General features: G+C 32.8%; 2 protein-coding genes and 2 pseudogenes across 2 annotated transcripts; 3 read left to right on the plus strand and 1 right to left on the minus strand.

Annotated features, from left to right (window-relative positions):
• The first annotated feature begins 1588 nt into the window (after positions 1 to 1588).
• Positions 1589 to 4078, plus strand: LOC142634536 (uncharacterized; annotated as a pseudogene).
• Positions 4079 to 10664: 6586 nt separating this feature from the next.
• LOC142611285 (uncharacterized) lies at positions 10665 to 13617 on the plus strand. Its single transcript, XM_075783379.1, has 2 exons — positions 10665 to 12715; positions 13243 to 13617. The coding sequence occupies exons 1-2, from the start codon at positions 12112 to 12114 to the stop codon at positions 13467 to 13469; spliced, it is 831 nt and encodes a 276-aa protein (XP_075639494.1). The 5' UTR covers positions 10665 to 12111; the 3' UTR covers positions 13470 to 13617.
• A 16-nt stretch (positions 13618 to 13633) lies between these two features.
• On the minus strand, positions 13634 to 19361 carry LOC142634699 (uncharacterized). The gene is made up of 5 exons (XM_075808994.1): positions 19350 to 19361; positions 18924 to 19101; positions 15325 to 15360; positions 14584 to 14871; positions 13634 to 14068 (listed from the first exon to the last, which is right to left on the minus strand). The coding sequence occupies exons 1-5, from the start codon at positions 19359 to 19361 to the stop codon at positions 13863 to 13865; spliced, it is 720 nt and encodes a 239-aa protein (XP_075665109.1). The 3' UTR covers positions 13634 to 13862.
• Positions 19362 to 19694: 333 nt separating this feature from the next.
• Positions 19695 to 22460, plus strand: LOC142611271 (alpha-amylase-like; annotated as a pseudogene).
• The last annotated feature ends 2953 nt before the right edge of the window (positions 22461 to 25413 follow it).

The raw sequence follows: 25413 nt of genomic DNA on the forward strand, positions 1-25413 counted from the left end.
TTGTTTTTTTCGGATGGTTACTATTAGTTTCATTATATATAGGCGTTAATGTTGGCTGGCACATTGACAAAACAATTGACCATAGATGAAATGTGCTATATATAATACTTGAGGGTGGATAGCACAATGACGGACATGCCACAAAGTGTTCCTACAAGAAATGTGCAAGCGAATAAAGACCTACTCTTCTAAGTTTATGAAAATTATTTTGAAGGAAAAATGTCCACAAAAACTTATTTCTTTCGTAGGTTAATTACTTACTTTCAACAAAAACAATTTTCAACAACTTGCTTTGTTGGGTTAATTACTTTGTTTTTCTAATTGACATTTTATTTTTTATTTTTCTTAAATGGAAAGATTTATATACACAAATGTTCTTTGTTAACTTAAATTTGCTAAAAGTTTCATCCTTTTTTAGTCAATTCGTATTCTCTTGATATTATAACTTTCTGCACTATTCTTGATTAAAAAGAAAAAGAAAAGAAAATCATAATATGCTTCGAGCCATATTATGAATAGAAAATGAAACATATTCATTTTGAAACTAGTACTATTAATACATATAGAAAGCGTCATAATGGGGTATGATGATGTGTTAGATTTGTCTTTAACAACTTATTTGTAATGGGGTTTGGTTGATTGTTGGAGTCCATCCACTTAGTCAATCTTAGTGTGACAATCACCCACTTCTTTACTTCTTGTTTCTTTGATTAATTGCATATTCCATCCTCAACCTTTGATTATTATTATCATTTCTGAAGATTCAACCTTTAAGTTTTATTTCAAAATCATCAGTATATTTTAAAATGTTTCATTTTTAGTCCTATGCTTTCCAAATTGTTTCCAAAAAGTTCTTATTGTCATGTGATGAATAAAATTGTTGACATGACAAACAAGATTCACGCCATAACAAAGTGACCTCATTTCATGAATTGTTTTTGCTAAGCCATCATTTTGGATCCTTTAATTGACAAGAAGGAAAAATTTTAAAACATTTTAGAGTATAAGGAAAGTTTTGAAACATAATTCAAAGGTTGAGGACCAAGTATGCAATTTAACTTCTTCTTCTTTTTTTTTTTTTTTTTTTGCGATATTGTGTTTGTGTAATTTGTAGATGGATGGTTATAGGTTAAATTTTCCAATGACTAATAATTGCGATTGGCCTTTGTTGAGTGTGTAATTAAATTTAGTTAAAATCGTCTTTTACTTTGGGAAGATATATAACCAGTGAACTACCATTTAGTGGTCTGAATTTTTGAAGTTATTTGAGTACAATTGAAGTCATTAGTGCTTTGAGCATCAACATTTGTCTTTATCATTTCAGGGGCATGGTTGAGCTACAAGAATAAGTGGAAAAGAGGTTAAACAGATGAGCTTTGGAAATATTAGCTTGTAACAGCTTTTGGTTCCTTTGTCATTATCATATATAGGCATAGAGCTGAAAGCATCCATTTTAGACCAAGAGTGTCTCTTAAAGGAATACATAGATCTTCTTCCATGAATTCTCTCTATTCACCTACTTCTTTCCTCCTTCCATCACATAGACGGCAGTTCACACCATGTCTTCAAGTACAACCACAAAATTTATATGTTCACCGCCTCTTGCCACTTTCTCTCTCCTCTCGCACTAAAATCAAACTGTCCTTTACGTGCTCATAAGTCATCCATTGGTGCTACAATTCCCCCAAATGAGGGAGCAGTATTCGTAATTAACTTCGAAGACTTTGTTGAAAAAGATTGGTCATTTCTTGATTCAGATAATTTGATATCCGGAGAGGAGCTTAACAAAAATATTGATCGCATTATTTGCAGGGGAGATTGAAGAAACTTCTAAAGTGTTGGTTTCAATTGGTTCCGAAGGATTTTTAGATCAGTTGGTTGATTCGTCAAAATGCCAACTCTTGCTTGTCGTCCACGATTCACTTTTTCTCGTTAGCCGGCATCAAAGAAAAATATGACAAGGTTAAATGTTGGCAAGGAGAACTTATACATGTGCCAGAAGTGGAGGCCACTAGATGTTGTGTTCCTCTATTTTCTTCTGCTTTGTCCTTTAATCTTGACCAGGTTTTTGGAGCTCTTGCAAAACTTTGTTTGCCAGGTAACCTTTTATTAGATAGTGTTGTGGGTGTCATTAATGTTAAATTAATAGTTTCATTTTAAAGTAGCATTGGACTCTTTCTATTTGTGGGTAAAGGATTTCGCCCAAGACATCTAAATATATTCATTGATAGGAAAAATAATTAATGTGGACAAATATTGGATTTTTTCTTTTCATCCGATTACCCGACTCGGTTCAACCTAGTGAAGTTTTATTAATTTGGTATGTTAAAAAGGTTTAACCTTATAACTGGTTAATAATACAATTTGTTAACTTTTTTTTGAGAAACACACACACACACATATATATAGGTTACTTCAGATTGCGCTACTCTAGTGGAAACATCTTTTATAGTACAGATGATGAGATGGTGTGATTGAAACTGTATCAAATCATAATGTTGTCTGTCAAAAAAGGGGGTGTTTTGTGGGGTGGGGATGGATCCTTAGATTGTGCTCTTGCTTCCTATTATGTTACTACTTGCAATTCTGAGCTTTTTCTGATGCTTCTACAGGGGCAAGGGTGGTTATTAGCCATCCCCAAGGAAGGGACGTCTTAAAGCAGCAGCAGCAACAAAATCCTGATGTCATAATTTCTGATTTGCCCGAGAAGATGACATTACAGAAGGTGGCAGCTGATCATTCTTTTGATGTGGCTGAATTTGTAGATGAACCTGGTTTTTATCTTGCGGGTTTTATATTTGCTTTTGTTATGTTTTATAGATTACTACAATTAAAAAAAAAAAAATTGGGATTTCACTATAAAGAAACGGAATGCTTACTAGGTTTCCCATGACTTATTCTCCAACAGGTATAAGTATGTCCCAAATGGGTATTGTTGCGTTTTGCTGTTTGAGTGAAATAATTAATTATTGAATTTGTGTATTTTTTTATACATATTCTGGACTATTTTCATAAAACCCAATTTATGGATATGTAAATTTAAATGCTATTTAAGAAGAATAGAAAGTAGTTTGTTCCTCTTAATATTCCTCAAGTTTCTTTTTTTCTTTTTTGGTGCTTGATCAGTATTTTTTCCCCTAAAACAGAATTAAATTCTTTCTTTCATAAGAGACACCTAGCGAGCTGTTACTGATTTTTGTGGTTGGTTGGAGTACTTGGTAGACCCCATTTGAATTTTTTATTTATTAATATGCTTAATTAGTTCTTTTTCCCCCCCTATTTTTGATGCTTCTTTACACAACTTATTGTATGTCGTCATTTTTGTTAATCCCCCCTATCCTGTATATAATCTCAAAAGAGCGAGAAAGTTCTTGATATAAAAAGTTTAATGGTCCGTAAACATGGTGCTTACCTATCTTCTTGCCTATTTTTTTTTTTTTCCTTTACCTCCTTGCTTAGTATCATTGAAATCTGCTTCTTTCTTATGCTGATAATCTCTTCTATTTTCCTGTATTGCAGGGACAAGTAAATTAGGAACAATGGGCATTTTGTTCTTTGAAACTTATTTCTCTGCATTTTGCCATCCTATATCTATGGTAAGCTTTTTTATAGCAGGCATTATTCTTTTGATGGACAATTTCTACTTGAGCATAATTTGGTTTTAATACTCATTTGAGAAATTTTTTAATTTGCAAATTCTATTAAATAGCATACTTGCTGCAAGTATTTTGATCTCTGCTAATTTCTATGTTTTGTGTCATACTATTTTCAATCTTAATGCAATTTTCAATCTTAGGTTGTTTAAGTTAGACTAATAGAACCACAAAAATGCAAGAGTTAGGGAGAGAAAAAAGAAGTAGCTGCTTTGTTTTTGGAAGGGATTGTGTTATTTTTTAGCCTGTTTTGGGTTAAATTTTTGGGCTTTTTAGGTATGAGAGCTACTTATGGGACAATCAATAATGGTATTGGTGTGGTGTTGATGGGTATGATGAGGCTCGAAATGAAGATGAAGTGCATTGTCCCTGTTGTTAGGGCTAGAATGCTTGGTTATGCACATTTTGATTGGTATGCCAATTGATGTAATTGGTGAGGCTGGTGTTAGGAATGTTTATAGATTTTTATTTTTGTATTTTTAATTTTATACAAGTATACTAAATTGTGCATTCAGTTTTTGGGTGGGCTTGCTATTTGGGGTTGGTTTTTAAAGTTAATTGTTGCTAATGCTTCAGTTTCAAACCACTTATTAATTCATATGCTTAGTTACATCTTGATTCAATTTGCATAAGTAGTTTACATTTGTTCAAGAGTTCACTTTTGGCGTTGAGTCCACTAAATCTAAGTTCTGACTCTGTCCATTGCGTTTGGATCTAGCATGCAGTTAACAATTTGAAGTTTTTTTACTTAGATGAGCTTGGCTCATTGGTGTGGTAAGCTTGAGATATTAACATGGGAAACCAACAGAGTAATTGTCATTGGAAATTGAAGAGTGAAAAAACAAATTGTTTTCAATGTGCTGTGAGTTAAGGCTACGTTTTATCTCTATAAACCCAAAACTTATCATTTAAAAAAAAAAAAATCACCCCAACATAAAAGGGCTTTAGTTTGTGGTTAATTTGCTTCGGGTTGGTGCCTGTGTGTTTTCAACGACATATGATGCTCACTATGTGCTTGGTATTTTGTTTCTAGATGGACACCATTGTAACATATGATATATATTTTTTAAATTCTATAAAAGATAATTGGAGTTGATTTTAAATAGAGTGATATTGCATTTTATAGATAGCATTCATGAAAGTAGGACAAATGAGGGGCTGTACAACATGCCCTTGACGAATTTTGAATTTTAATGTATTGTTAGATAGCTGGGGTCATTATTAAACTTTGTAAATTTTTTTTTTCTTGACCAATTAATTATTTCTAAGTAACATGGTAATCTAAATGGACTCAAGCATCCATAGTTGATGCCAAAATTTTAGGACTCAAGCTTGGTTGTTGTTGTTAAGTGAATCTAATACCTTAACGTGAGTATGAGATGTGTACTGATTTCAGAAAAGGAATGTCTCTGGTACAAGATTTTCTTTGACTATATTATGTATGTGTACGTGAATAGCTTACTATTATTCCTGCATAAAGATGCATATATATGTGCAACCATGACTGTGCCTACAAAAGGTATAGTTGCTTTAAAATTGGCGTAACTAAATCCGTACTCAAAATGTTTGAAGTAAAAAATAGGTAAAGTTTGTTCAACGGTTCGGTTTAACATTAGCTGCAGAGTGCATATTTTTCTACAATTACCGTGGAGATTGCATGAACCTGGATCTTCCATGTAAGTGGACTTTACATCATGTGTGTCCCCCGTAATTAATGGTCCATGTCGTAGCAAAACTTATTGCAGCTGATAATGTCTCTGTTTCGCAAAATTTAATAGTATGACTTAAGTACTTTGGTGGACTATCGCTTAGACATAACTCCGAACTGGACCTAAAACTCAATAACGTAAAAGATTGTCTTTGGTTTTATTTTACAAAATGGTGAGCTGTGATTAACCCATTTTCCAAATATTCGCAGGTTGAGAAAGTAATTATTTCAGTTAAGGGATGTTATTCTCCACGTCTTTCTTATGTCTTTTGAAAAGGTAGTTATATGGAGTGGCTTAGGTGTATCTTTTGTTGTTTTAGGTGGTTGATGAACTGGGGTGATGTTCCATTTCATTTCTTATCATTCTAATGATTTTTTCTGTCCTTAATTTTATTAGTTTATTTCTTCTATTTTTTTGAATGGTCCCCGAAGTTAGGATCTTATGTTTTATCAAAGTTGGATGCTTCTTCGCGTAACTATCGTATATTGATATATGGAGAACTCCGAAGGCGTATGTCTTTCATTTATTAGAAATTGATATTTTAACATTTATTAGATATCTGAGATGTTAAGGATTGAAATTCTATTTTAATTTAAATTTAATTTAATTGATATTTTACATTTACTAATGTAATATTTCCTATGAAGAATAGGAATTCCTAAGATTGAAATCCTAATGTACAATTAAAGAGAAAGAAGCAAAGAATTGTTTAAATCTTCATATGCAAAGATATAGTCTGGAAGGCACAGAGAGATAGGCTGCATACCCATTACCCCATAATCGGTAAAGTTATTGTTTTGGTTATTGTCTTCTTTTTCTTTTTCGTTTTCAAATCTGGGGATTGAATATGATTTAGGTTTGAATTTATTGGTTGGATTGGTTTAGATTCAGATTTAGTTATTTGAGTTAGATTTGGTTTTGACTGATTGTTTATGAAATTCATTGCGATTAGTATTTTTTTTTTTTTTTAAATTGAGATTGCTATGTTTTTTATATTGAAAGCACTGATCAGATTTGCAATGCCTAAGAAAGTAAATATATAGCCAATTTTGTCTTTATTATGTAACGTATATCACACAAATAAAGGTGGATGTTCTTCTAGGAAAAAAAGGTTAATAGTATTGCATTTCGATTGCCTTTTTTTTGAGACATTGTTTGCCTATTTTAAAAGGCACAAGCTCTTATATTATATTACTACTTGTTGAAACATGCTGCTTATATTGTAGTTGTCTTTCTCTAATTTTTACATAGGATAGACCAAGGTTATACAATGGTTGATTGCAAAACGGAATTTATTACTTCATATAATAGAAATTTGGTTATTTATTTGTGCAGAAACAAAGGACGAGCCGTTCATTCTGGAGCTTATTAGGCATGTGTATATCTATCAGTTTTTTCTAAGATTGGTGGATGAATGATATTTGCCTAGATGTATTTTTCCAGATTATTTTGATACTTGGCTATTGTGGTTATAGTCCAAATAGTGCAACTGGTAGAGCAAAGGCCAGGCATTATTAAAAACTGCTTGGGTTTAAAAGGGGCTGGTGCTTATGGTTATCCCCTAGCATTGAACTTTGTCATAAATTGAGGGAAAAAAATCAATAATCTAGAATGTTAAAGTTAATTTTGAGTTAGATGATTTTGATCATTCGAAAATGTGGTTTATTATGTCACAACAACGCAAGCAATGCCTTTAGACAAGCTGACGTTTCTCAACGTTGATGAGCTTGAGCTTTTACAATAGTATGTTGATCTTGATATTCACATTAAAGCTAATAAGGACAATGTAATCGTTACTATCATGTAAGCTTCTTGAAGATCAATAACTATATTCTTTCAAACCACAACCTTCAAAAATACCTTGAACCAAATCTGCATTGGTTATAACTTATAAGATTTCAAATGTCATTTTTTCTAAATCATGTGTTGATGCCAAGTTTGTCATTTTCAAAACAAGTGTCTTTTTTTTTTTTCATGCCCTATGTTTACTCCCATAATCAAAGAAGTGTATAAATGGAATTTTGAGTTCTTTGAATTGTCTGTCCTAGTTAAGAGATACTTTAGTTCACAAGTATTTCCCGTTGAGATTATTTATATACACATTGATTTTTAAGTTTATAATGTTTACATACTAGGTTTAATTCTTTAGTGCATGTATGAATTTAGTTAGTTTGAAAGTAATTGATTGATATTAGCTAATTACTGGCAATGCTAAAAATAATTTCAAAGAATTCTAGATTGGGTTCCCCTTTGAAACAATTGTCGTTGGTAGCAAATTAGTTGATGATGTCTCTCATCTCCTTAAATTAGATTCAGTACATACGGAGTGGGGAAGCGAGAGAATGTCTATTTGTTTTTAATTTATTATTTTTTTAATTTTTTGGTTTCCTCCTTTCTATTTGGTGTGTATTTTTTTTATATATAAGAAAAAAAAAAGTAGCATTGGAACTGTGCAATTATTGTTGCATGAAAATATGTGATTTTATTTAGGCTGTATTTTTATTTGCAGGTATGTAGAGTTGAATGCAAGAAAATTCCCAACAAATTGCTTTGTAATATATACCCACCACAAAATTAAGTTTAGTCCCTTGCAAACAATGGTTTCTTGCAACTATTATTTTATTTTGTGTATGTTTGCCGAAATTATTATTATTTTTTTAAAATTTTATTTGAGGACATTGTAATATATACCTTTAGATTTTGTGAGAATTGTTCCATATTTTTCATCAAAAATCTTAATACTGGTTTTGTTTATTTATTGATTGATTGGTTCTAACTCTGTCCATTGTAATTAACAATTTGAAGTTGTTTTACTTAAATGAGCTTGGATCACACAATTATTGGTGTGATAAGCTTCACATATTAACGTGGAAACCAAAAGAGCAATTGTCATTGGAGAATGAAGAGTAAAAAACAAAAATGTTTTCAAAGTATGTGCCGTGAATTAAGGTTATGTTTTGTCTCTATAAACCCAAGGCTTATTAAAAGAAAAAAAACCAACATAAAAAACCTTTAGTTTGTGGTTAGTTTGCTTGATATATATATCATGTGCTTGATATTTTGTTTCTAGATGAAAACTATTGTAACATATGAAGGGAATGATATTTTGTATTGTATTTTATAGATAGAATTATTGCAAGTATAGGACAAATAAGGGGTTGTACAACATGCATTTGACGAATTTTATGTTGTGTTGATTGTTTTCTATTACATAAAATGATCCCGCGCATTGCGCGGGTTAAACGCTAGTAAAAATAAAAATAAAAAACTGAAGGAAAATATGATTTTAGCATGTGAAAAAAGTTTCATGCTTAATTTAGTAGATCTTTTGTTATTTTCAGTTAACAATGACGACTCTTCGAAAAATCAAATTAATAAAATTTTATTTGAAGGTTTAAAAAATAAAAAATATAATTTAAACAGCCCAAAATACCAAATGATGGAATTAATAATAAATCTTCTACGCAAGTATGCAGGCAGGCTGAATAATAAGAATTAAGAAGTAACCCATAAGACAATGGAGCAGAAAATAAAAAAGCACAAGTGAAGTGGGCCAAAGTCCCAGAGCTAAGTGACGAGTGACGTGTGACGACAAGACAAGGCGAGGTTTTTCTAACCCTTCATCATCTTTATCTCTATCACTCTCAGTAGTCTATCTTTGGCTTTGCTGTGAAAGAGTCTCAACTGAGCTCGAGCTTGTGCATGAGCTTTGCCAAAGCCTGAAGGTTAGCTCTCTTTTGGATTGCTTCCCTCTATGATGCTATTGGTTGCCATGGCTATGAGTGACCCATCTCTTCTCTTGTTTAATGTAGTTTCACTCACTGGGTTCATGTTCATGTTCATTACTAGCTAGGTTCATGTTCATTCTTAGGTTTGAATTTGATGAAATATTCATTGCTAAATTTCACACGAGTGAGAGGTAAAATTGTAGGGTTCGGTTCAGAGCTGGGGTTTTTGGTGGTGTGGGTTTCAGTTTCACACGAGATGAAATTCAGTACCTAATACCCAAGCAATGGATTTTAAATTTTCTATTCATTTCTTGTATAATTGATCTTTTACTTATACTCTAAACTTAAAATTTTTTTGTTCAGATGATGAAAAATCTAAGACCAGAGTTTCGTTGACTTTTTTTTTGTTGTAAATATTTTCAAAATATTAAATTTAACTTAAATAGCCCAAAATTTAAGATTTTATTGCTTCTTTCAGCTTTATTCTGCAATGTTCTGTTGATCAAATTGGCTGCAACCTAATAATACTAAGTAGGTGACTTTATCAACCCATTTAGTGAGCCATTCTTTTTCACATCTTTGCCAAAACTTCTACTTTGCAGAGTGCTTTGATATGCTTATCTAAGCAACATTTTGTGCTAACCTTATATGAATTTTTTTAATATGTATTGGTGTCGTTGGATTTGATTATATTGGTTGAAACTTGGCTGTATGATGTTTCCAAAATGACTTTACTATTTAAATTTTATTTGTTAATTACCCTTAATTTATTGTTAAGTTGGTGCTAAATTTTATTAAAAATCATATTTTGAGAGGTACTTTAAAAAAAAAAATTATTCCAATCTTCTGTTAAATTTGATCGAAATAGTAAGCTCATAATTTAATCTCCATTATGATTTCAAATTTAATTTTTCTTGTACCTGTTCGATAGTTATCATCATTGAAAGTGTCAAAGTTTATAATTTTAGTAAAAATTTTGTAGTTTGTTATTGTGATTTTCATGTTTAGTTTCGGCGGAAATATAATAAAGATGACTGTGAAAGGCTTATTTCGTTTATTATTTTAATTTATGAAAGGATCTAAGAATATATTCCCCTCTCAATAATGGTTTTATACCCCAATTGTTTTAGGGGCTCTATATACTTGAGAGACTCTTTGAAGTTTAAGTTTCTGAGTATGCTTTCAGTTTTCGATATTACTTTCTGGGGTCTATGTCAAATTTATGTTTCATCCCCCCTCTCTCTTTTTGTATCATTGCATTATTATTATTATTTTTAGTAATGAGTTTTGTGTGGTCAGTCAAAAAAAGGGAATGTAATTTTTATATATAATTACAGGTTATTTATGGTAGTGTTATTGGGATTTGGCCATCTTTATGTAGCTGTTGCGCATGATTTTTATTTAAAAAGATTCTATTGATCGTTTACGGAATGCAGTGGCTAAAGTGAGACTTTGAATTAGAATCTCAAATGAATTAATTTGTTGGCTATCTCTGTGCTAAGAAAACACCATACACTGCTGATTTGTTTTTTTCGTATGGTTACTATTAGTTTCATTATATATAGGCGTTAATGTTGGCTGGCACATTGACAAAACAATTGACCATAGATGAAATGTGCTATATATAATACTTGAGGGTGGATAGCACAATGACAGACATGCCACAAAGTGTTCCTACAAGAAATGTGCAAGCGAATAAAGACCTACTCTTCTAAGTTTATGAAAATTATTTTGAAGGAAAAATGTCCACAAAAACTTATTTCTTTCAGTAGGTTAATTACTTACTTTCAACAAAAACAATTTTCAACAACTTGCTTTGTTGGGTTAATTACTTTGTTTTTCTAATTGACATTTTATTTTTTATTTTTCTTAAATGGAAAGATTTATATACACAAATGTTCTTTGTTAACTTAAATTTGCTAAAAGTTTCATCCTTTTTTAGTCAATTCGTATTCTCTTGATATTATAACTTTCTGCACTATTCTTGATTAAAAAGAAAAAGAAAAAGAAAATCATAATATGCTTCGAGCCATATTATGAATAGAAAATGAAACATATTCATTTTGAAACTAGTACTATTAATACATATAGAAAGCGTCATAATGGGGTATGATGATGTGTTAGATTTGTCTTTAACAACTTATTTGTAATGGGGTTTGGTTGATTGTTGGAGTCCATCCACTTAGTCAATCTTAGTGTGACAATCACCCACTTCTTTACTTCTTGTTTCTTTGATTAATTGCATATTCCATCCTCAACCTTTGATTATTATTATCATTTCTGAAGATTCAACCTTTAAGTTTTATTTCAAAATCATCAGTATATTTTAAAATGTTTCATTTTTAGTCCTATGCTTTCCAAATTGTTTCCAAAAAGTTCTTATTGTCATGTGATGAATAAAATTGTTGACATGACAAACAAGATTCACGCCATAACAAAGTGACCTCATTTCATGAATTGTTTTTGCTAAGCCATCATTTTGGATCCTTTAATTGACAAGAAGGAAAAATTTTAAAACATTTTAGAGTATAAGGAAAGTTTTGAAACATAATTCAAAGGTTGAGGACCAAGTATGCAATTTAACTTCTTCTTCTTCTTTTTTTTTTTTTTTGCGATATTGTGTTTGTGTAATTTGTAGATGGATGGTTATAGGTTAAATTTTCCAATGACTAATAATTGCGATTGGCCTTTGTTGAGTGTGTAATTAAATTTAGTTAAAATCGTCTTTTACTTTGGGAAGATATATAACCAGTGAACTACCATTTAGTGGTCTGAATTTTTGAAGTTATTTGAGTACAATTGAAGTCATTAGTGCTTTGAGCATCAACATTTGTCTTTATCATTTCAGGGGCATGGTTGAGCTACAAGAATAAGTGGAAAAGAGGTTAAACAGATGAGCTTTGGAAATATTAGCTTGTAACAGCTTTTGGTTCCTTTGTCATTATCATATATAGGCATAGAGCTGAAAGCATCCATTTTAGACCAAGAGTGTCTCTTAAAGGAATACATAGATCTTCTTCCATGAATTCTCTCTATTCACCTACTTCTTTCCTCCTTCCATCACATAGACGGCAGTTCACACCATGTCTTCAAGTACAACCACAAAATTTATATGTTCACCGCCTCTTGCCACTTTCTCTCTCCTCTGCACTAAAATCAAACTGTCCTTTACGTGCTCATAAATCATCCATTGGTGCTACAATTCCCCCAAATGAGGGAGCAATATCTGTAATTAACTTCGAAGACTTTGTTGAAAAAGATTGGTCATTTCTTGATTCAGATAATTTGATATCTAGAGAGGAGCTTAACAAAAATATTGATCGCATTATTTTTGCAGGGGAGATTGAAGAAACTTCTAAAGTGTTGGTTTCAATTGGTTCCGAAGGATTTTTAGATCAGTTGGTTGATTCGTCAAAATGCCAACTCTTGCTTGTCGTCCACGATTCACTTTTTCTGTTAGCTGGCATCAAAGAAAAATATGACAAGGTTAAATGTTGGCAAGGAGAACTTATACATGTGCCAGAGAAGTGGAGGCCACTAGATGTTGTGTTCCTCTATTTTCTTCCTGCTTTGTCCTTTAATCTTGACCAGGTTTTTGGAGCTCTTGCAAAACTTTGTTTGCCAGGTAACCTTTTATTAGATAGTGTTGTGGGTGTCATTAATGTTAAATTAATAGTTTCATTTTAAAGTAGCATTGGACTCTTTCTATTTGTGGGTAAAGGATTTCGCCCAAGACATCTAAATATATTCATTGATAGGAAAAATAATTAATGTGGACAAATATTGGATTTTTTCTTTTCATCTGATTACCTGACTCAGTTCAACCTAGTGAAGTTTTATTAATTTGGTATGTTAAAAAGGTTTAACCTTGAAATTATAACTGGTTAATAATACAATTTGTTAACTTTTTTTTTGAGAAACACACACACACACACATATATATATAGGTTACTTCAGATTGCGCTACTCTAGTGGAAACATCTTTTATAGTACAGATGATGAGATGGTGTGATTGAAACTGTATCAAATCATAATGTTGTGTCTGTCAAAAAAGGGGGTGTTTTGTGGGGTGGGGGTGGATCCTTAGATTGTGCTCTTGCTTCCTATTATGTTACTACTTGCAATTCTGAGCTTTTTCTGATGCTTCTACAGGGGCAAGGGTGGTTATTAGCCATCCCCAAGGAAGGGACGTCTTAAAGCAGCAGCAGCAACAAAATCCTGATGTCATAATTTCTGATTTGCCCGAGAAGATGACATTACAGAAGGTGGCAGTTGATCATTCTTTTGATGTGGCTGAATTTGTAGATGAACCTGGTTTTTATCTTGCCGTTTTGAAGTTCTCTGATGTAAGATGTGGAATTTTTACCATAATTTTCTAGAGCTTTGACACGGTTTTAGAAATATTCTCATCAGTGAATATAATGCAAGTCGTAGAATCAAATGACCGAAACTCGGTTACAAATGCCTTCCTCGCCAAAGGCCACAAGCTGAATGATACATGAATGGAGTTTACCACAAAGCTTCTAGTATAGAAGTTGGTACATGAGCAGAAACTAAGCTAGCAGGTTGATACAATTGTTTATATAAAACAGAAGACAATGTATGTTGAAAACCCAAGACAGATTGGGAGGAGAAAGCAAGCAAAGAGATTTAGCCAAACAGCTCAACTTCTTCTCAGCTCTTACAGTTGCACAAATTGTCACATTAAAGCTCTTTCTTAACACATCAAATGAAGTTTAGTTTAGGTAAAAAAAAAAAAAAAAAATCTGCTCTTAATTTCTTGCATCAGAGAACTTCAAAACAGCAAGATAAAAACCAGGTTCATCTACAAATTCAGCCACATCAAAAGAATGATCAGCTGCCACCTTCTGTAATGTCATCTTCTTGGGCAAATCAGAAATTATGACATCAGGATTTTGTTGCTGCTGCTGCTTTAAGACGTCCCTTCCTTGGGGATGGCTAATAACCACCCTTGCCCCTGTAGAAGCATCAGAAAAAGCTCAGAATTGCAAGTAGTAACATAATAGGAAGCAAGAGCACAATCTAAGGATCCATCCCCACCCCACAAAACACCCCCTTTTTTGACAGACAACATTATGATTTGATACAGTTTCAATCACACCATCTCATCATCTGTACTATAAAAGATGTTTCCACTAGAGTAGCGCAATCTGAAGTAACCTATATATATGTGTGTGTGTGTGTTTCTCAAAAAAAAAGTTAACAAATTGTATTATTAACCAGTTATAAGGTTAAACCTTTTTAACATACCAAATTAATAAAACTTCACTAGGTTGAACTGAGTCAGGTAATCAGATGAAAAGAAAAAATCCAATATTTGTCCACATTAATTATTTTTCCTATCAATGAATATATTTAGATGTCTTGGGCGAAATCCTTTACCCACAAATAGAAAGAGTCCAATGCTACTTTAAAATGAAACTATTAATTTAACATTAATGACACCCACAACACTATCTAATAAAAGGTTACCTCGCAAACAAAGTTTTGCAAGAGCTCCAAAAACCTGGTCAAGATTAAAGGACAAAGCAGGAAGAAAATAAAGGAACACAACATCTAGTGGCCTCCACTTCTCTGGCACATATATAAGTTCTCCTTGCCAACATTTAACCTTGTCATATTTTTCTTTGATGCCAGCTAACAGAAAAAGTGAATCGTGGACGACAAGCAAGAGTTGGCATTTTGACGAATCAACCAACTGATCTAAAAATCCTTCGGAACCAATTGAAACCAACACTTTAGAAGTTTCTTCAATCTCCCCTGCAGAAATAATGCGATCAATATTTTTGTTAAGCTCCTCTCCAGATATCAAATTATCTGAATCAAGAAATGACCAATCTTTTTCAACAAAGTCTTCGAAGTTAATTACAGATACTGCTCCCTCATTTGGGGGAATTGTAGCACCAATGGATGACTTATGAGCACGTAAAGGACAGTTTGATTTTAGTGCAGAGGAGAGAGAAAGTGGCAAGAGGCGGTGAACATATAAATTTTGTGGTTGTACTTGAAGACATGGTGTGAACTGCCGTCTATGTGATGGAAGGAGGAAAGAAGTAGGTGAATAGAGAGAATTCATGGAAGAAGATCTATGTATTCCTTTAAGAGACACTCTTGGTCTAAAATGGATGCTTTCAGCTCTATGCCTATATATGATAATGACAAAGGAACCAAAAGCTGTTACAAGCTAATATTTCCAAAGCTCATCTGTTTAACCTCTTTTCCACTTATTCTTGTAGCTCAACCATGCCCCTGAAATGATAAAGACAAATGTTGATGCTCAAAGCACTAATGACTTCAATTGTACTCAAATAACTTCAAAAATTCAGACCACTAAATGGTAGTTCACTGGTTATATATCTTCCCAAAGTAAAAGACGATTTTAACTAAATTTAATTACACACTCAACAAAGGCCAATCGCAATTATTAGTCATTGGAAAATTTAACCTATAACCATCCATCTACAAATTACACAAACACAATATCGCAAAAAAAAAAAAAAAAAAAGAAGAAGAAGTTAAATTGCATACTTGGTCCTCAACCTTTGAATTATGTTTCAAAACTTTCCTTATACTCTAAAATGTTTTAAAATTTTTCCTTCTTGTCAATTAAAGGATCCAAAATGATGGCTTAGCAAAAACAATTCATGAAATGAGGTCACTTTGTTATGGCGTGAATCTTGTTTGTCATGTCAACAATTTTATTCATCACATGACAATAAGAACTTTTTGGAAACAATTTGGAAAGCATAGGACTAAAAATGAAACATTTTAAAATATACCGATGATTTTGAAATAAAACTTAAAGGTTGAATCTTCGTAAATGATAATAATAATCAAAGGTTGAGGATGGAATATGCAATTAATCAAAGAAACAAGAAGTAAAGAAGTGGGTGATTGTCACACTAAGATTGACTAAGTGGATGGACTCCAACAATCAACCAAACCCCATTACAAATAAGTTGTTAAAGACAAATCTAACACATCATCATACCCCATTATGACGCTTTCTATATGTATTAATAGTACTAGTTTCAAAATGAATATGTTTCATTTTCTATTCATAATATGGCTCGAAGCATATTATGATTTTCTTTTTCTTTTTCTTTTTAATCAAGAATAGTGCAGAAAGTTATAATATCAAGAGAATACGAATTGACTAAAAAAGGATGAAACTTTTAGCAAATTTAAGTTAACAAAGAACATTTGTGTATATAAATCTTTCCATTTAAGAAAAATAAAAAATAAAATGTCAATTAGAAAAACAAAGTAATTAACCCAACAAAGCAAGTTGTTGAAAATTGTTTTTGTTGAAAGTAAGTAATTAACCTACTGAAAGAAATAAGTTTTTGTGGACATTTTTCCTTCAAAATAATTTTCATAAACTTAGAAGAGTAGGTCTTTATTCGCTTGCACATTTCTTGTAGGAACACTTTGTGGCATGTCTGTCATTGTGCTATCCACCCTCAAGTATTATATATAGCACATTTCATCTATGGTCAATTGTTTTGTCAATGTGCCAGCCAACATTAACGCCTATATATAATGAAACTAATAGTAACCATCTGAAAAAAAACAAATCAGCAGTGTATGGTGTTTTCTTAGCACAGAGATAGCCAACAAATTAATTCATTTGAGATTCTAATTCAAAGTCTCACTTTAGCCACTGCATTCCGTCAACGATCAATAGAATCTTTTTAAATAAAAATCATGCCCAACAGCTACATAAAGATGGCCAAATCCCAATAACACTACCATAAATAACCTGTAATTATATATAAAAATTACATTCCCTTTTTTTGACTGACCACACAAAACTCATTACTAAAAATAATAATAATAATAATGCAATGATACAAAAAGAGAGGGGGGATGAAACATAAATTTGACATAGACCCCAGAAAGTAATATCGAAAACTGAAAGCATGCTCAGAAACTTAAACTTCAAAGAGTCTCTCAAGTATATAGAGCCCCTAAAACAATTGGGGTATAAAACCATTATTGAGAGGGGAATATATTCTTAGATCCTTTCATAAATTAAAATAATAAACGAAATAAGCCTTTCACAGTCATCTTTATTATATTTATGCCGAAACTAAACATGAAAATCACAATAACAAACTACAAAATTTTTACTAAAATTATAAACTTTGACACTTTCAATGATGATAACTATTGAACAAGTACAAGAAAAATTAAATTTGAAATCATAATGGAGATTAAATTATGAGCTTACTATTTCGATCAAATTTAACAGAAGATTGGAATAATTTTTTTTTTTAAAGTACCTCTCAAAATATGATTTTTAATAAAATTTAGCACCAACTTAACAATAAATTAAGGGTAATTAACAAATAAAATTTAAATAGTAAAGTCATTTTGGAAACATCATACAGCCAAGTTTCAACCAATATAATCAAATCCAACACACCAATACATATTAAAAAAATTCATATAAGGTTAGCACAAAATGTTGCTTAGATAAGCATATCAAAGCACTCTGCAAAGTAGAAGTTTTGGCAAAGATGTGAAAAAGAATGGCTCACTAAATGGGTTGATAAAGTCACCTACTTAGTATTATTAGGTTGCAGCCAATTTGATCAACAGAACATTGCAGAATAAAGCTGAAAGAAGCAATAAAATCTTAAATTTTGGGCTATTTAAGTTAAATTTAATATTTTGAAAATATTTACAAAAAAAAAAAAAAAAAAGTCACTGAAACTCTGGTCTTAGATTTTTCATCATCTGAACAAAAAAATTTTAAGTTTAGAGTATAAGTAAAAGATCAATTATACAAGAAATGAATAGAAAATTTAAAATCCATTGCTTGGGTATTAGGTACTGAATTTCATCTCGTGTGAAACTGAAACCCACACCACCAAAAACCCCAGCTCTGAACCGAACCCTACAATTTTACCTCTCACTCGTGTGAAATTTAGCAATGAATATTTCATCAAATTCAAACCTAAGAATGAACATGAACCTAGCTAGTAATGAACATGAACATGAACCCAGTGAGTGAAACTACATTAAACAAGAGAAGAGATGGGTCACTCATAGCCATGGCAACCAATAACATCATCGAGGGAAGCAATCCAAAAGAGAGCTAACCTTCAGGCTTCGGCAAAGCTCATGCACAAGCTCGAGCTCAGTTGAGACTCTTTCACAGCAAAGCCAAAGATAGACTACTGAGAGTGATAGAGATAAAGATGATGAAGAGTTAGAAAAACCTCGCCTTGTCTTGTCGTCGAGAAAGTATATAGTGTTTCGAGAAAGAGAATTACTTCTGTCCGGAGCTGACAGAAAATGGCTTGTTTACGCCACCAATCAGGAGCTGCCATGTTAGACATTTAATAAGGAAGTACTACACTCTATAACACAGGATTATAACCCAAACCCATCTAAAACGTTCTTCTCAAAACCATGTAAAACGCAAGTTTGGAATTGAAGAGAGATGACACCAGTACAAATTTCACTTGCAATGTGGTTTTTTAAGATCTTCCCGAACCCCACTGCTCACCTTTCCACTATTCAATTAATTGATAATATCATTACCAATGTTTCTCTTGTTAAAGTAACTCCAAACCCAGACTCACACAACAAATCTACGGACACATCCAAGATTTCTGTAAAAAACTTTGGGAAAATAAAAACCCATGAAAATGCCAAAAAAAAAAATCCATATAAATCAACAAAACCCACACCAATATGAACAGATTGATATCCAAAAAATAACCCAAACCCATCAAAACTTCGAAACCTAACAAATTTTGGGGAAATAACTAATCAAACAATAAATAGAAATCAGCTCAAACCTTGAGGTTGGGTGGGTCGGCGCCGGTTCAGAACGACGCCGCGGCGGCTCCAGCGGCGAGGTGGAGCTCTGGTGGTCAGAGAAGAGGAGAAGATGGCTTGGTTCGGCGTTGGTAAGTTATTCTCCAGGTCTGCTTCTGAATACGTTTTTGATAATTTTAGATGGGTTTGGGTTATAATCTTGTGTTATCAAGTGTACTGCTTCCTCGTTAAATTTCTGACGTGGCAGCTCTTGATTGGTGGCATAAACAAGCCATTTTCTACCAGCTCCGGACAGAAGGTTTTCTCTTCTAACAAATGTGATGCAGATATGGAAGTACTGGTATGTAACTTTATTATTTAATGTGACTTATTTAGTGTGACTATATAAAGAATTGAAATTATTATAAAAATAAAAAAGTTATCAACAAATGTGATGTAGTTTTCACCGTATGTGACATTGTTACTATACAATGTAACTATATAGAGAATATAAACAAAAAAAATATTACGCCACTTATAAGCATAATGCAACTACAATATGTGAGATTGTTACTATCTAATGTAATATTACCGTGTCTGTGAATATTCCTTACTATATGGAATTTCATTTCTACTTTGGTACTAGCATCTTTTAATTCCTTAACGATATTTTAAAAAGAAAAGAATAGTCTCCTTAACGAACAGACTTTAAACGTGTAGTTTCAGCACCTAGTGAAATTCCAAACCAAAGTCAAAAAGTGATGCCTATATAATCATTAATAAGAGAGAAGCATACACCATCTTCAGCACCAATGAAGCTCATGAATCTTTTTAACTTTACTCAGCTTCCTCAGCCTGTGTGTTTCTCTATTACCCTCCTTTGCAGTCTCAGCAATTCTATTTCAGGTAACTGCATGCACCCACTTACTATATATATATATATATATCTTTTCTATGTACACATGTATTGGATATATATGCATCTTTCTAGAGCTATGGTACAGTACTTGGTACATGTGTTGCTGTGGCATGTAAATTAATTAATTATGAAATGACAGGGTTTCAATTGGGCTTCAAGTAATAAAGGAGGATGGTACAACTCACTGAAGAATTCTATTCCTGACCTCGCTAATGCTGGAATCACTCATGTCTGGCTTCCTCCTCCTTCTCAATCTGCTGCTTCCGGACCCCAAGGTAATTCTTCTGCAATTTCATTTCCTTAAACTGGGACATAATTTGGTCCCACTTGTTTATTAAGGTTAAATTCAATCACATGTTGTAACAAGTGATGCCATATATAATGGTACTAAAGTTTTGGTTATCTTTTTTTTCTAGCGCAGGTCTTCCAACTTAGGCTTGGCCTGGTTAATTATTTGTTCATAACTGCAATGAAGTCCTATTAATTCCATATAATGATATATATTCCAAGTACATGTTGCTGGGTTGGCCTACATGAAGGGTTGCCTATCTGCTTTGTGTTGGCCTTGTTTGGACCAAGCCCATAAGGACTTGTTTATTTATATTTGGCCTAAGTTCTTAAGGCTTTTATAAACTAAGTCCGTTGGATTTTTTCTAACTAAGCGGACACTCAATGGTGAGAAATAAGGTTTTGAGTGTGAGCTTTTCTTGCTCAGGTCATTGAAACAAGTGTCTTATAGGTGTTGAGGGTTTCTTTCAACGAGTTGATTGGAAGATTCCATTGTGGTTGAATTGGGTTTTGTAAAATTTCTTAGGTAATCTTGTATTTCTCCAACATTGTTGTGTAAGCTCAAGTTGTATAATAGAACTTGAATAGTAGACCATTGTAACTTTTTGACTATAGTGGATTGTTCAAAACTTAACCCGTGGATGTAGGCTGAATGCCAAACCATGTAAATCTCGTGTACATTGTGCATGCCTTGCCTTCTAATGATTGATGATTTGTCTATTAGATCCCATTTTGCATATCTTGCTAGCTTAACTTTGGCATTTGTTGTGGCTAAGTGAATTCACACTTGGTTGACAATATTGGTTGAAATTTTGTTCTCAAGTGGGTAGTCTTTCCCTACACTTTGTGCGTCTATCACATTCCTGGGGAATGCATGATTGTCTAATTAAGTTTTAAAAAAGGAACAACCTGAGTATGGATGATGTTTGAGATATGGAAAATGGTCATTTTTATCATCTATATGTTCCCATCTTTTGGTCTCAATTAAGAGAACAGATAAGAGACGCTCAATCTAAATGTATGTTGTTTCCTTTCTTAATTTATTCTAGGATATCTGCCTGGAAGGCTATATGATCTCGATGCCTCAAAATATGGATCTAAGGATGAATTGAAGTCACTGATTGCGGCTCTCCATGAGAAAGGAATTAAAGCCGTTGCTGACATAGTGATAAACCACAGAAGTGCTGAGAAGCAAGATGGGAGAGGAATATGGTGCATCTTTGAAGGTGGAACTCCAGATGGACGTCTTGATTGGGGACCACATTTCATTTGCAAGAATGACACAGCCTATTCTGATGGCACAGGGAATCTTGACTCTGGAGGGGACTTTAGTGATGCACCTGACATTGATCATCTTAATCCACAGGTACAAAAAGAGTTGTCAGAGTGGATGAATTGGTTGAAGACTGAAATTGGATTCGATGGATGGCGTTTTGATTTTGTGCTAGGATATGCCGCCAGTATAACAAAGATTTATATGGAACAAACTAAACCAGAATTTGCAGTTGGAGAGAATTGGGCTCCCTTTTCCAATGGGAATGATAACAAGCCTAATCCCAACCAGGATGCACACCGTGGTGCGATAGCTGATTGGATTCAGGCTGCTGGTGGGGCTGTCACTGCCTTTGATTTCACAACCAAAGGGATTCTTCAAGCAGCTGTGGAAGGAGAGTTATGGAGGTTAAAGGACTCTAATGGGAAGCCACCAGGGCTGATTGGAATAAAGCCAGAAAATTCTGTGACTTTTATTGATAACCATGATACCTGGTCTCAAAAGACTTGGCCATTCCCCTCTGATAAAGTCATGCTGGGATATGTTTACATTCTCACCCATCCTGGGACCCCAACCATAGTAATTTCTATCCTCTCATTTTTTTTTTTTCTGTTAATGTTTATACACCTTTTCATTACATTTGATAAAAAAGAATAAATGTGACTAACTTGATTTTGTCTGTTGACCTCAGAGTTTTGGGATTAAGGACTAGATGTTGGTGTTGTTTGTATATACTTTTTCATTCTAAAGATGGCTAATAATCCATCATGGTATTATAACTGCTTTGTTGACTAAAAGAGATTTTTTTTTTTTTTTATGTTGTCTAGTTCTATGATCACTTCTTTGAATGGGGTCTAAAGGATGAATTAAGCAAATGGATTGCGATTAGATCAAGGAATGGGATCAACAGCAAAAGCACTGTGAATATTTTAGCGTCTGAAGCCGATTTATATATGGCTAGGATTGATGACAAGCTCATTATGAAGATTGGGCCAAAGCTGGATCTTGGAAACCTTGTTCCCCCAAATTTCCAGGTTGTTGCCTCTGGCCAAGACTACGCTGCGTGGGAGAAAAAGTGAAGACTAGAAACGACTTTTTACAAAATAAATGTCAGAATGGTTCATGAAGCCTTTTATTGTTAGTTTGTTACTAATAAATTTGTCTCTATGATAAATGAATAAAATTTTACAGAAGCTTATTATAGATCAATGTTCTACTGTCCACCTTTTCTGCACAATTTCACAGCCTTTTCACTTTATTATTTATGCAAAAATAACAATAAAGTTGGTAGTATGAACATGGGGAAAAATTTTGTTTGCTGAAATATTTTTCAAGCAGTCTCTATTCATGGTGGAGAAGATAAAAAGAAAATAAGTAGGTCGGATATGAAGTTGATTATCTCAAGCCACGGATACTCAAAAGAAATTGAACAAAAATCTGTTGTAGTAGTCCAGTCTTGGTATGAATGGCTTAGGAGTTAGAATATCCCCAACTCAAAGAACTGCCATAACATTACACGAGCCATCGATAATACTCTTTATGTTTCAATCTTCATTTCACTGTCTTGATTACTTGAGAGTTGAGACACTTTTGAAACCGGGACCTATTGGGTGAGAAGGCACATGCCATCGCACTAAAAATCCATATCTATATTTATATAATACTAGAAGGTTGCCCGCGCGTTGCGCGGATAATGCTGTAAGCTTTTATGTAAAATGGTTTTTGAAATTTTTGTACATATATTATAACATAAATGGTAGATATTTTCATTGCTAAAATCACCTACAATTATAGTAGAAATTTCAGAGCATGTAGGCATATTTTGTTGTCTACCATCAGTTGATCGTAAACCAATTAATTGCAAGCATACATTATGCATATCAAACTCCTTGAACCTGTCCCTTGTCATACGAAATGTCTAACCAAGGCATTGACCCTATGAAGCATCTTCAGTTGATCGTAAACTAATTAATTGTAAGCATACATTATGCATATCAAACTCCTTGAACCTGTCCCTTGTCATACAAAATGTCTAACTAAGGCATTGACCCTAAGAAGCATCTTCAATAATATTTTAACTATAGCAGTGCTAAGGTTGCATAGTGATTCATGTCTAGGCAAAACAACAAACACACTTTGATATTGTCAAGGCTCTTGCGGACAGTCGTACATGATACTTGACCAATAAATAAATAAAACAAGTAGTTTCAATGATGATTGAGGTAAACATGATTCAACATATTTAACAATTTTTTAACCACCGCACACCCTTGGTGCAATGCTCACTCCACAAGTATAAGTACTTATGGCGTGTGGGAGGCAAGAGTCGGAGTTCAAGTTTCCAGGAGGGACCTTCACACACATATACACTTAGATTAGGCTAGAATAGAAATTATATCTTCTATAAAAAAATAAAAATAAATAAATAAATAAATTTTTTTAACAAAGGTGTGCCAGTATAATATATTTAACAATTTTTTAATACCATTTTGAGTTTATATAGATTCTAGGCTAGCCTTCAAATAATGGAGACACCACATAATTTTTTTTCTGACCACTTAGTTCTTAATTTGTACATTTGGGGTTCTATTGTTTCTTTCTTTGTTCTTATTTTTAACAATTGAGTTTCTATCATTTAGTAGGACATAGAATATGTGTAGATTGTGGTGATTATTTTAAAAATTTGCTACCAAATAATACTTAACCCCTCAATAGATAAAAGAAAATTATTCACCTAAAAATAATAACTTCTTTCTTACCCGTAGCTAATTTAATTTGTTTCATTTATGTCAATTATATAGGCTACTACATCATACAACCAAATAAAAATTATAAATTTTCTGTCAAGCATTTTATCAAATACTATGGATTCAAAATGAAATATATGATTACTCTTGGGCTCTTTGCACTTTGAATCCCACAAAAGTTTTGCCTCCATTGGCGCTATGAATGTGACCCAATCCATAGAGATACATGTATTTGTGCTCCGACTACATGTGGCTTGGAGGAGCTTGACTTATTGATTAAGCTTGATTTATTGATTAAGCTTCTTCCTCATTGATCTTTCTACCTGCCCAACAAAACCAAATTAGTTACTTAACCTGTCTTTGCCTTAGGGTCTAAATATTACCCAATTCAACTAATTTTCTTAATCACATCCTCATGCAACATATTTAAATCACTCACCAAAAGCCAAATCATAAATTACAAAAATAGTGTGGCTCAGTAAAAATCTCAACCAGTAAACAGTTCAAATGAAAAGAAACAAACCACCATCTAGTTCGATTATCAAAAACCCATTACCAAACAACAACAAAGAATGAACAAATTGAGCATTAGTATTTGGTACCTCTTAGATACTGAAGAAGGGTTTGATAAATTAGGGGCTGGTGGCATTTTCTCCTTGTGTTTAGTTACTTTAGTCCCTGGCCAAAACATGGTAAAGTTGAAGCTTCAATCTACCCAAGTCTATCTTCCCTTAAACATTGCAAACCGCAAACTTAGTATCCCAAATAAAATTTTGAAAAAAAAAAAAAATTGAAAGAAAGAAACAAAGAGAAAGAGTTGGCAATATTTATTTATTTACAGACACTAAGAAATGAGTTTTTGTCTATGAACTCAAAGAGGAATCGTTGATCCATCAATATATAATTTTCAAAAGAAATAGGTACAATAGTGTGCGTTTAATTGAAAGGGGAAGTGAAAGAGTTTTTTGTTTGTGTTTTTGCTAGAATAAGTGAAGAGTTAAGACTTAAGAGACGTAGAAAGAACTGAAGAGTTAAGAAAGAGAATGAATGAAATTTAAAAAATTTAAGATGACTTTGATCTCAATAGAAATTACTTGGAAAGTATAATATTATTGTAAAGCTGTAATAGTGCAAAGCTTGGTCTCACTTTGCCAGGTGCTTATCCATAGTGTGCATTTAAATTTGAATGGGGAAGTGAAAGTTTTTTTTTTTTTGTCCGGAAGAAGTGAATAGTCTTTTTTTTTTTTTTTTTTTTTTTTATGGAAAGAAGTGAAGAGTTAGGAGAGAGGAAGAAGTGAATTGGT

Source organism: Castanea sativa, chromosome 1 (genome assembly GCF_040712315.1).
Source record: "Castanea sativa cultivar Marrone di Chiusa Pesio chromosome 1, ASM4071231v1".
Classification (NCBI taxonomy): domain Eukaryota; kingdom Viridiplantae; phylum Streptophyta; class Magnoliopsida; order Fagales; family Fagaceae; genus Castanea; species Castanea sativa.